The sequence below is a fragment of the Rhincodon typus genome, chromosome 17 (genome assembly GCF_021869965.1).
Source record: "Rhincodon typus isolate 14 chromosome 17, sRhiTyp1.1, whole genome shotgun sequence".
Taxonomy (NCBI): Eukaryota; Metazoa; Chordata; class Chondrichthyes; order Orectolobiformes; family Rhincodontidae; genus Rhincodon; species Rhincodon typus.
In genome coordinates this window covers 23,141,657-23,155,397 of record NC_063348.1, presented here as the reverse complement: position 1 = coordinate 23,155,397, position 13,741 = coordinate 23,141,657, and the positions used below count along the sequence as shown (strand labels likewise).

General features: G+C 39.7%; 1 protein-coding gene across 1 annotated transcript in view; it reads right to left on the bottom strand.

Moving 5' to 3' along the window:
- abcc8 (ATP-binding cassette, sub-family C (CFTR/MRP), member 8) overlaps positions 1 to 13,741 on the bottom strand; it is a 202,470-nt gene that overhangs the window by 111,466 nt on the left and 77,263 nt on the right. Inside the window, exons 9-10 of the mRNA XM_048606980.1 lie at positions 7,480 to 7,614; positions 4,462 to 4,624 (exon numbers count right to left, since the gene is read on the bottom strand). Of these exons, the coding sequence (XP_048462937.1) occupies positions 4,462 to 4,624; positions 7,480 to 7,614 (298 nt within the window). The remainder of the gene's footprint in view (positions 1 to 4,461; positions 4,625 to 7,479; positions 7,615 to 13,741) is intronic.

Here is a 13,741-nt window from a genome sequence, read left to right as displayed (position 1 = left end):
ACACAGCAGGCCAAGCAGCATCAGAGGAGCAGGAAAGCTGATGTTTCAGGTCTTCAGAAAAAGCCCTTCTGAAGAAGGGTTCAGACCCGAAACGTCAGCTTTCCTGCTCCTCTGATGCTGCTTGGCCTGCTTTGTTCATCCAGCTCTACACCTTGTTATAACTGATACCTACTCACTGTTTTCCAAATCTGTAGCTGCCTCACTTTTCACATTCGCCTCACACTCTGCAAGTTACCCCTGGACTCCACAGGTTCTGACCATAGGCTTGAGTTTATTATACAATTCTTACTAAAATCTTTTTGAAATGTCACAAGTGAAAACATCTCCCCTAAATCTACCCTGAGAGACTGAGTAGATTGGAATTATATTCACTGGAATTCAGAAGATTGAAGGGGGATCTTATAGAAACATATAAAATTATGAAGCGAATAGATAAGATAGAAGTAGAGAGGATGTTTCCACTGGCAGGTGAAGCTAGGACAAGAGGGCATAGCCTCAACATTGGAGGGAGCAGATTTAGGACTGAATTGAGAAGGAATTTCTTCACCCAGAGGGTTGTTAATCTATGGAATTCCTTGCCCAGTGAAGTAGTTGACGCTACTTCAGTAAACGTTTTTGAAGAAAAGGTAGATATTTTTTTGAACAATAAAGGAATTAAGGGTAACGGTGAGAACGCGGGTAAGTGGATCTGAGTCCACGAAAAGATCAGCCATGATCTTATTGAATGGCGGAGCAGGCTCGAAGGGCCAGATGGCCTACTCCTGCTCCTAGTTCTTATGTTCTAAAATGTTTCATTATGCTAAAGAACTCCTTCAGACAGCCTCCTAGTTAAATGTTTGTAGCTAAAATAGCTCCAATCTGTTCAGTCTTTGGACTACTGCATTATTCTTTATCTAGCCATTTTATTACCATGATCTTTTTTCAAATGCATGCTTTTCAGGATATTTTCAGTTTCTAGGATTTTTAAAACTAAAATCTTTGAATAAAGAATCTATCATATTTTGTACCAACAAATATAAGCTAATTTGCTGGATTTTTTCAATTTTTTGCTGTAAATATTGGCATGATATCTGTTTGCCAGTCCGGTGGCACTGGTACCTTTTAGAAAGATTTTTTATATGTAAGTCATAATATTTTGCTATCACGTAATTTATTTTAATATATATGAATGTAATCAATGTTTTATTTTTTATAAAGTTGTTTAGTTTTTCACTTATTTCCTTCAGTGAAAACCACTTGATTCCTTTGTTGTTCTTTTCTAATTGTTAAGTGATCTTGTCAAATAAATGGGAAGTCTGGAGTTTGAATCTCAGCAATGCTTTTTAGCTGTGTCTTTAATCAATGGCTTTAAACTAACCTGGCAAAGGGACGATGCAATTAAAGCAGGCGGAGAAAATTCTAAAATGTCATGCCCACCATGATAAATTCGAACTATTTTAGTTTTTAAACACTGAGTATTGGAAAAACTCAGCAAGTCTAGCAGCATCTGTGGATGCAACAGAGGTAACTTTCCAAAACTGATATGACTGCTCTTTCAACTAAATTTCTCCAGCATCCTCTGGCTGGAGATTTCTAAAAACAAGGGACACAATTTCAAAATCAGGAGGAAGCCACCAAGGAGAAATTGCTTTACTTAGAGGGTGCTGAATCATTCGAATTCTGTACCACAGAAGGCTATGGTGGTTCAGCGATTGGATGCCTGTGATGCTGGACATTATAATTGCATAATTTGATTTATTATTGTCACATGTACTGAACTACAGTGAAAAGTATTGTCTTGCATGCTAAACCAGACAAGTCATACCTTAAAAAAGTACATCATGGTAAGAGGACAGAATGCAGAATATGGCAACCACTGCTGTTCAAGACAGAAATCAATAGATTTCCATGTATTAAAAATACTAAGGAATACAGAGGTAATGAGGGAAAATGGCAATGAGGTAGATGATCAGCCATGAACAAGTCAAATGTGGAACAGCCTCAATGGGCTGAATGGTTGATTCTGGTTCTGATTTCCTATCTTTCTACAAGAGAATGGTGAATATTTTGGTAGATTTCTCAAGAGAACAGGGCATAAAGGGGAAAATGCCATCAAGAAGGCCAAATGGGATAGGGAAGGAGGTTTCACAGACACTGCTTCTATCTAATAAGTGCAAATTTACTCATTACCTGTGAGCATAACGATGCAAGCAGTACATGGACAGCCAGGGTATTAACCATGGTACCATGGAAAAGCGAGCAGTCAAAGGTGGGGAAGAACATATCAGAATAATTGTCATCACAGCAGATTAGATCATTTGGGATTATATTCTGCCCCCATCATTGCGACTGTGACTCCAACAGGATGTGTTTCCTTATCTGATAAAGTGAAAGGATATCTTTCAGCAACTGGAGAGGAACTTGATAAGAGGATGGGAAAAACCTAGGTGTGTGACCAATGCTGTAAGGGATAATAGGGAGCAATTCTTGCTACGGAACTGTCATAAACTGGGAACTAAAGTAAGAAACAGGACGTTATATGTGGAACAGGTATAGGCCATTCAGTCCATCGTGTCTTCTTCACCATTCAAAATGGTCATGGCTGATCATCCACCTGTATGCATTTTTCTCACACTATCCCTATTCCCCTTTAGGCCAATGGTAATCTAAAATCTGTCAATCGCTGTGTTAAGTATGATCAATGACTGAGCTTCCTGAGCCCTGCTCATCTCAGTTCTAAAATGGTCTACCTCTTATTCTGAGACTATGCACGTTGGTACTGGACCCCCAGCCAGGGTAGATATCCTTCAACTATACTCTTGAGCCTTATAGAAACATATTTACGGTCCAATGAGATCGCTTATCATTTTTCTAAACTCTAATAAATACAGGCCTTCTTTCTTCAATCTCTCCCAGTGATCAGTGTGGTGAGCCTTTGTTGTGCTTTCTCTATGACCAGTATATCCTTCCTCAGGAATTTTGGACAGGCTATGTTGCCACACATTGGAGTTTATAAGAATGGGAGTGATTGTATCGAAACATAAGATCCTGAGTGGATTTACAGGGTTGATGCTGAGAGCATTTTGTTCCCCTTGTGGGAGAACTGAGGGACACAATTTAAAAATAAGGTGTCTCCCATTTCAGGTGGAGATGCGGGGGAGATGTTTTTTCTCTCACAGCATCGTGAGTCTGTGGAGCTCTCTTCACATCAGTGGAGGCAGTGTCACCTACAATATAGTAGATAGTTTCTTGACTAAAAAAAGGCTATTTGGCATGGGTGGGAATGTGAAGTTGCGGTACAATCAGATTAGCAATGACCGTAATGAATGGCAGAGCAGGCTTGAGAGGCTGAACAGCCTTCTACCGCGCCTGATTTGCATGTTCCAGTTGCTAGCTAGTTTTGTGTTATTAGATTCTCCAGCATCGGCAGTTCCTACTATCTCTGAATCACCTTGTCTTCTCTCTTTTGTGATGCCACCTTACCATGGACAATTTAGCATGGCTAATCCACCTAACCTGCATAAGGAAACTGGAGCATCAGGTGGAAACCCACACAGACACAGGGAGAACGTGCAAACTCTACACAGACAGTAACTCAAGGATGGAATTCAATACAGGTCCCTGGTGCTGTGAAGCAGCAGTGCCAACCACTGTACCACTGTGCCACATGAAAGCCATGGCATCATTGCTTTCCTCAGCTAATGCCTGAAGCTAGTATATGGTTGCTCTCTGTTCCGTTTTGGGAAGGTGCTAAGTTGAGATTACAAACAATTAGAAAACATTTGACTCAACCCTCCCTCTGTAAGTCAGCACCTATGCTTTTTGAAGTAGAGCTCCATGATAATAAGAGATGCATCTGAATTAATCTTTAGTTATATTTGTTATAACTATTATTATCAGGAAAACAATAGTGAGATCCAATAAACTACTCTTTAAAATGTTTGATATTTTGTAAAGTGGCAAGATATTCTCAGCATCATGAGAAATGAGAAATGTTACAAGAAATATTCACCATAGGTTAACAAGTTTCATTAATCAGACACTGGACTGTGTGAAATAAGTCAAAAGGGATCTTGCTCTAAGTTCAAATGACCCACAATTTCTTTATTAGAGACAGGTTTATGTACAAGAAAGACAGGTACAATTAGTCATTAGTCATTTCAGTTATTTCCTTCTTACCTTCCAGAACCCAATCTGGCCCTTGTATCTAAATTGAAGGTCCTTTCAATAATTATAGAAAGAATGACTTCTCAACCATCTAATCTCCTCAGAAGAGAAGGGTCCAAACATTAAATTTTACTTAAACCTTAATATGTAGTTTAGCACCCTTTTGAGAAAAGCAGACCGATTATGATTCCATGACCTACCATGGTTTTTTTGAAGTGTAATGCAAACATCTTATATCCTACGAAAAAGCAAGAAAATGTATCATAAACAAACTGATATTGAACTTTCTATAATGAAATGTAAACTGATTCTTACTAGATATGGAAGTATAGAGGGCAAAGGACTTGAGACTTGTTAGCTCCTTGTGTCGAGTCTCTTCCACACTTTTATGGAAGATTTTCTCCCAAGCATAGAGTTTCAGTAACTTGATTCCTCGCAGCAGTTCATTCGTTTTCCTCAAACGCTCGTTTGAATAATTCTACAAGAGGAAGGACAATTAGCAGTTGGACTTGGAGAAGGACAAATTAATCTAACAGGTACTTCCAAGGACAAGAACAACTGTCTGTCAGCTTTAATGATTGCCTTAATCACTGTGTGTGTATTACAATCTTTTCTTTCAAATTCATTATTACCTCTTGCTCATGAAGGTTTGAAAAATCATCATTGGTAAATGTAGCATATTCCCACTTCAGTCAAAGGCATCAGCATTAAGCACTCCAGTGTTAAGCTCCGTAGGCTAGTGGAACGTAAAACTTCCCCTATTCTGTTCAAATATGTGCGTTACTGAGAAACATACTTCTGTCTCATAGTACCCACAATTGACACTCTAGCTATCTCTCTGAATGAGACTGAACTTCAAAAAAATACTGTTTCTGTGTAGCATTTTTTGAAGTTAGTCAGGAACCGAACTCAGATTGCCTCAACAACAACAACCTTCATTTATAGAGCACCTTTAGTATTGCAAGAAGTCCTCAGCCCCTTCAAAGGAGCACACCAGGCAAAAGTTGACAACGAGCCATAAAAGGAGACATTAGGATAGGTTACCAAATGTTTGCTGAAAGAGTTAAATTTTAAGGATTGTCGTAAAGCAGGTAGAGATCGTTGGCACAGTTGAAAGAGGGAACACTGGAGCCATTTATGTAGACAATTCAAAGTATGATCAATGTTGACGTGAAAGAAATCAGGACTGCACAAGGGATCAGAATTGGTTCAACACAGAGTCTTTCAAGTCTCTCATTTGGCAGGTTTTCTGAATCTACACTGAAAATATTCCTAATGCAACCCCAAAGACACTATAAAAATGTAGATACATGCTTGCTCTAGCTATGGCTAAAAGTACCTGATACTAATTGGGGAAAGGTAGGACGTGTCTGTAAGAACCAGCATCAACCTGAGCACAGATTGCTCTGTGAGAGGGATAAGTCATCTGTTCTTACTGAATTCTCTGAATAAACCCGTGGGCAAGACAGACTGGATCCTGTTTATTCCTTTGCCAGATGAATGTTTACTAATTAACTGCAAGAAAAACATGGGTGATCTTTTCATGCCAATTTGAGTTTACGCCAGCCATGATAATTACTCCATCCTGCTGTACTGTTGATATGAGAACTTTTAAAAATTCAAGTAGAAGGAGTTGTGTTAGAAAGAGATGTGAATCAATCAACCTTCCAGCAAGATAGTTGAAACAGGCACTCAGAGGAATGTTGAAGTTAACATGCATGCCAACATTCTGTGGCACAGCACATTGGAAGTAATTATGCTATACTGGTGCTATATAGCACATTGTGACAGTTCTAAACACCCTTCATGTTGGTTTAATATTATTGAAAACATGCATAACATCAATTTATATAGCTTTGCTGAGAAAACCTACAAGGAACATACAGAAGTAGGAAGTAGGAGCAGGAGTGGGCTATTTGTCCATCATACATTCCCCACCATTCAACTGATTTTCTACCTCAATGCTATTTTCCTGGCTATCCCTCAATATCTTTCATATCGAGAAAGATATCAAGCCCTGTCTTGAACATACTCAATAACTGAGCTTCCACAGCCCTCTCGCGTAGAGAACTCCAAAGATTCACCACCCTCTGAGTGAATAAATTCCTTCTCTCTCAGTGCCAAGTGGCCTACCTCTTATTCTGAGCTGTGTCTCTTCATTCTAGATACCCTTGTCCCATCCCACTCTTCCCACCAAGCCAGGAAGCATCCTTCCTATGTCTACTCATAAGAATTTTATATACAAGTATCCCTAAATCCCTTTGTGTTGCAGCTTTCTGAAGTTTATCTACATTTAACTAATACTGTTCTTTTGTTCTCCCTTCCAAAATGAACAACTTCACATTTTCCCACATTAAACTTCAATTGCCAACTTCTTACCCACTTACTTAATCTAACAATATTTCTCTGTAAATTTTGTTTCTAATCTGCCTTTCCATCTATATTTTGTCTTATCTGCAAATCTGGCTACTGTACATTTGCTTCCTTCTTCCAAGCCATTAATATTTATTGTAAGTCCAGTTGAACCATGTAAAAATCACCTCTTAATCTCTCAAACTTTGGGACTATAGGCATAGTCTTCTCAATCCCTCCACATAGGAAAATCCTGATATCCAAGGGATCAATCCAGTGAACCTTCTTTGCAGTTCCTCTACGGCAAGTGTATCATTCCCTAGGCAAGGAGACCAAAACTGTACACAATACTCCTAATGTGGTCTCACCAATGCACTATAAGATATCAGCAAGATGCCTTTATACTTGCACTCAAATGGCCTTGCAATAAAGGATAACATACCATTTATTTTCCTAGTCACTTGCTAAACCTCCGTGTTAGCTTTCTGTGCATTATGAAGGACACTCAGGTACCTTTACGTGTTGTCATTTTCCAGGCTCTTACTATTAAATAAAGACTCCTCATTTCTTTATTTCCTATAGATGAAATCAAACTTGTAGTTTTGGAGATTTAAGGATTTGACAGCCTTTGACATCATCATATTCTATACAATCCCTCAGAAATATAAGCACTAATCTATATACTTGGGATCTGTAAAACATCCCAGTTTAGCTCACTCAACAAAGCTCCATTCTTGTTTGCATTCTTAGAAGGGAAGTGGCAATTTGAAGATACTTTTTCAGAATGGACTGATTGTTGGACTAACCTCTACTATTCTCTTGTGCCCTGCTCAATAGTGGTTGGTAGAATAGCAAAGATATAACTTCATGACAACATCTCTTGGTTGCCGGCATTTTTGGTAAATATACCATATGAGAGCAGAACAGAAGAACAGAAACTATGCCCATTCACAAACCAGCATTTGTATAAGTGATACTCACCAATGTGCTTCGCTGGGCCTGAGAGAATTTCGTTGCTACAAAGTATTGGACTGGGGCCAGCACTGCAATTACAGTCGCTCCAATTAAGGCACTAATTCCAAGGAGGTAGTAGAGAAGAATCACACCTACAATTATCTGTAAGAAATTAAAATGTGCATTTAGACAGATATTCAATTGACTCTACTTAACTATTTGAACTACAGGTAATCCATATCCTGTTCACTTCATAACTATTATCTACATTATGTAGCAATTTTTTTTCAAGTTAGAATCCTCTCCTCATCAATAAGAAAATTACACAGGGCTCTGATTTTTTTTTCTGACAAATAACATCTACAACTCAACAAAATAGGTGCTAATTATTGTTGCATCAATCCTCAGAGCAATCAGAATCTTCAGCCTGCCTCATTTAAAATTTAAACAAGCTTAGCAATTAACTGTCAATAATTATGAACTGGTGCTTTCTTCACTGCAACATCTCTCTCAATCAGAGTCCACGTACCAGCCAGACAGTATAAATGATGTTTTATTTTTTCTGACACAGACATTCTTGTAAACTGTCCTGATGAGAGCAAGACAACAATGTTCAACAAAATGTGTCTTTTTTCAACAATATTCAAGAAAGTTATCATTGTGTAACAACCTTACAGACATCAGGACGCCACTGATTGCTTCCAAACGACATGGAACTGAGCTGTATGGACTAGTAAGGTCTTACGTTCCATTCCTAAGTATGCAATGAGTTTGCTCATCTCAGATACTAAGCAGCAATACTAAGACTACAATTTTGCACAATCCAATTAGTTTCAGTCTGATTGGTTTTGGGAACAGAAAACAAACCAGGCTGGATTCAGCTCTTAACTACTAACTAGTGAATCCTGGACATCTTCAATGACATGACTGATTTGATTGTGATACGGCCATCACTGTTGAATTGCTAACAAGACTCACTCCTCATGTTCAACATGAAACATGACTAGAGAGCTTTCCCAGGAACTGAATAATCACACATCATTAGGAATGACCTTCTATACCTTGCAGGCATCTCAAATAAATGTAGACCACTGGGGAGATAATGGTATAGTGGAAATATCACCGGACAGTAAGTAATACAGAGGTCCCAACTAATTCTTGAGGATATAGATTCATATTCTACCACACAGCTTGCAGAATTTGAGCTAATGAAATAAATCAGGAATTAAAAAGGCCAGTGTCAGTAAAGGTAGCAAAGTTTTATATCTAATAATTATTTAATATTGATTTTAAATTAAAAAATAATATTCAGTAACTATATTTTAAAAGTCATAAAAATCCATCTGGTTCACTAATGCCTATCAGGCTGGAAAATCTGCCATCCTTATCTGGCCTGGCCTACATTGGATGACTAGTTGACTCTGAAGTGCCCAAGCAGTTGAATCAACTCAGGGAAGTCAAGCAAAAGCCTGACATAATCAGATGGAATCACACTTACAGACCATGTTCCTGACATCACTGTTCCTGTATATGTCCTGACCTATACCAGCACGACAGACCCAGCAGAAGTGGAGGCACAGTGGTATACATCAGTGAGGGAACTGTCCTGGGAATCCTTAACATTAACTCCAGACTCCATGAAGTCTCATGGCATCAGATCAAATATGGGCAAGGAAATATCATTTTTTAATTACCACCAATGCACAGTTACAGCACTGCATGCCAGGTACAAGATGCGCTGCAGTAGTTCTTCATCAGCACCTTCCTAACCCATGACCTCTACCACACAGAAGGACAAGGACAGCAGACACAAACCAAGTGCACTGATGGTGAATGTTGAAGGTGATGGAATTCAATTCAAGTCAACATCAAGGGGGTTGCTTTGTCCCAAATGCTGGTGAGATTCTTCACTGTTGTTGGCATTGCATCCATCCAGACAAGTGGACCGTAATCAATCACAATCCTGACTGTGCTTTGTAGATGGTGGACAGGCTTTGGGGAGTGAGGAGGTGAGTAACTTGTCCCAAGATTCCCAGCCTCTAATCTGGTCTTGCAGCCACCTGCAAGTTGACTCCAAGCCACACATCATCCTGACTTGGAAATATATTGCCATTCGATCAATGTTGCTGCATTAAAATCCTGGAACTCTCTTCTGTACCGCACTGTGGGTCTACCTACACCATGGACTACAGCAGTTCAAAAAGGTGGCTTACTACCAACTTTTCCAGGGCAACTGGATGTGGAATCAATACTGGCTCCATCAGCGATATTTATATCACAGGAATGAATAACAAAATAAGGACACATTGCACTGGTACCAGCAAGTACAATAAATTAATATTCAATGGCTCTTTATATGGGTTAAACCGCGGAGGGATGTTTTGATTATGTTGTGATGGTAGCAGATGGGTAGTAACATATTGGCTGTACATTACACACTCAGCTCAATTTTCCTTTATACTGAAGTCAAGAGGGAACTGGGTGGGTTGTGTAAGTAGGGGACTAATGGTGTACTGCCTGAACTCTGCCAAGAGTTAGTCAGTCTTCTGATCTCAAATATGACCACAAGATAATGTTTCATAGCAGCTGCTTGCTGGGGCATGTCAATCATCGGAATCAGCTGATGCTGTGTTTCAGTCATTAACTTTATTATTGGTTTGAGTTCTTCATCAGCTGTTCTAAGGTCAATGATTTTTTGATTACTAGGTAAAATATAGATTCTGTTTTATCCCTCAGAGGCTCAATTACAATAAATCTTCTCATGAAATCCTATTCCTGACATAAATAATGCCCAGGATTATGTGAGGGTTTATCTGAAAGAATTATGAATGCCCAGTCACTATGTCATATAATACTGCAAGACTCAAAGGGTGAAAACATCTGGTGAGGCGGTGAAATTGGAATCGAGAAGGGTCCTTAATTATTCCCAATCCTATTCATTCCCAATTCCTAGAATCTTCTCACCTTGAAACAGGTGGAAGGCCTGTAATTGATTTTGTCATATTCTTTCCCCTCTGCCCGCTGCCAATTGAGGTGGCCAATTATGGGTCACTTAAAGGGCTCAGTCCACTATTGCAGGGATTAAGCCAGCTACAAATGGACCTGTCACCATACAGTGTACCAGACAAGGTCACCCTTTGTCACATTGGCATGGGTGGCATGGGTGGCATCCCTCCATTCAAGACAATCAGTGCCTGATTAGGAGAACTCAAGATTGGGCAGGCTGTCCCTCTGGGAGTCATACCCCTGCTTTTATTTTCAACACCTTTGCCTTATCTCTCCATGACGAAGGACAATCAGTCCCTCACAAATTACTTACCTTTGTCTTGGGTTCACTATGATCCTGGGACTCCCTGGCGGGTGGGGAGGGGGATGTGGGGTTGGGCAGGGGGTGTGGGTTTGGGGGGTGCTGCTCATCCACCTACATCCAGGACCTCCACCACGGGTCTCTGATTGCTCCGCAGCTCTCCTGGGTGACTAGGCCCTCAGAGTCATTTTTCCAGGTAAATGCCTTCCAGTGGTCTCACCGCTGCCTGATCGACATGAGCTTGAGCTGGCCTTCCCTCATAGAGGCAACATCGATTTCTCATCGACTAACCAGCTGGCTGACAAGAACCCTGCTGCTTCAAAAATACTCGGCCCATATTTTCCCAACACCTCAGACTTTCACTCAGACTGCAGTCATTTATTTTACAAAGTTGTACCTGGCTTTCTTTCTATCCAAGCTCTGCATTGATCTGCTTTTTCAAATACATTGTCATGCAGATCATCCGATATTTAGTCAGCGCTTATTTCTACTGCTCAGCAGTTCACAATTAATCATTCGGAGGGTTCACTGTATAACAACCGACATTATTAGCATCATGGTCTCAAGTAAGTTGACAATTCTGAGAAGCACAATTTAAATCTTAAGTCTTAAAATTTGCCAAAATGTGAGTATTAAAATAGCACGATTTTTACCGAATGTTTCCTTTACTGAAAAGGGCAAGATTATCCTGTTCGATTTAATGGTGACCAGAATCAGTGAATGAAAAGTCCACTAACATGACATCAAGTTGATGGTAGATGTTTGGTGTAAGAGTCGTCATTGTTTACAGATTGGATTTGGCAATGCAAAAGCAGATTTCCGATGGAGGTACATTTTAAACCATAGCATCTTCTCCCTGCTTGTGGCACACCCATGGACCCCTCTCATAATAATAAAGGTTTTCATTGCGTACTGCACTGCATGATGCTCAGTTGGACTGTATCATTCTCAGCAAGAAGCCCACAACATTACATTGGTGGAGTGGCGGGTGCTGATAGCTGCTGACTGCTATCTGTGCTGTTCAGCCCCCTCTATATCTACAGCACAGAGAACACAACCCAATTCTGGGGTCAATAAAATCAAAAGAAGAGGCTTGAACAACTGGGTAGTTCAGGAAATTCTCCTGTTGTTTGCAGAATTCAAACACAAATTCTCACCAGCTTCCAAACCTGCCTGCATCATTCATCAACTCCCATATTTTGACGTTTTAACAGCTGTGTGGATTCTTGATCTCTTTCTGGAAAGATATTCCTCAGTCTTCGGAGTCTTCAAGCACACTGTTCCACTACAAATTCTATGAGCTGTCAAATGCCTTGCAGTTTTGGTGAACTTAAGTCTCTGGCAGCTAGTCCATTCTGCCCATATAATATCAAAAATGAATCCTGGGGCGCTTTGCACAAGTAATTCTTACTGAAATTTAAGAAACCAGAAAGTGAAGTCAAGAGTTCTAAAAATCATCAACTTTTTCATCCTAGCATCAAATCATCTGGAGCACAAGTTAAACAGAGGAACAAGCTCCCATATGTCCCTTATCTCAAGTTAGAACAGCATCTTTGTATACCTCAAAGTGATCTTACATATCTCACAACTCAATCTTAAATTTGGGTTTATGATTGTAATGTAGAGATAGTGAACGAAGGGCTCGAAGCAAATAGGCAGAATGAAATCATTGGCCACTCCCAGTACAATGTTGAAGATGGTCTTAATGGAGATCTGGGAATATGTCATTCAAAGCTTTTATATTCAGGACTCCTGAGCCAAAGAAGAGGGTTAGGTAATTATTAAAGCAGCAAAACTGAGAATAACTGAACACTTCACAGGGTAGTTATACATAACTCATCATCTTAATTCATCAAGTTATTGCAGTTGAGCATTTGAAAAATATTGCTCTATGCAGAGGTTTTAACCTTTTTTCATGCCACTATAAAACTGGAGACACAACCTGGTGCTCCAGTATAGCACAACAGCATGGCAGTGCTGACATGGATAACTATGTTTGTCATTTGAGGTGCAAGGAATGAAACTTCAAACCATGAGCAGCAAATGTGTAAACATCTCACACATGCATCAGTCATTATCATTATCTTCAAGCTATTCTGCAAGGTTCCACATTGGTGCCAACCTCTCATTCTAACCTAAGTTAAGAAGGCATACCTGGCACTCAACGGGATTGCCATTGTTGTCAAGTTGAACATTTGTGATAATTCATCAGTGGTTAGAGTGAAGCAGATAAATTTCCACGACTAAGATCACAGAATCACAGAACTGTTGTGGTGCAGAAGAAGGTTATTTGGTCATTGTGAATGCACCAACTCTCTAAATGAACATTCTGACCTAGTGCAAATTCTTCTGCCTTTTCCTGTATTACTGCATGTTGTTTCATTCCAAATAGTTACTGAATGTCCTCTTGAATGTCTTGATTAAACCTGCCTCCCGTGCCCTTCCAGGCTCTGAATTCCAGACCCTAACTATGTGCTATGTGAAAATGTTTTTTTCCCATATAACATTTGCTTCTATAGCAAATGACTTTAAATATATGCCCTCTCATTATACATACATTTAAGAGTGGGGACACTTTCTCCCTGTCTATTCATCCAGATAGATCATACTTATGAACATTTCTGCCAGATCTCCTGTTGGCCTTCTCCTCTCCTAAGAAAACAGTCTCAACTTCTCCAATCTATCTTTGCAACTGAAGTTTCTCATCCATCAAACTATTCTTGTAAATTTCTTGCGCACTCTCTCCAATGTGTTTGCAGCCTTCCTGGAGAGTGGTGCCCAGAGCAGTACACAATATTCCAGCTGAGGTCTAACTAATATTTACAAATTCAGCATAACTTCTTTGCTCTTGTACTTCATACTTATTTCAATAAAAGCTAGGATACTGTTTGCTTTATTAACTGTTCTCCACCTGATCTGCTAGCTTTAAAGACTAATGCACAAACACGTCGGGGTCTCTCTACTTCTGCACAACCTTTACAG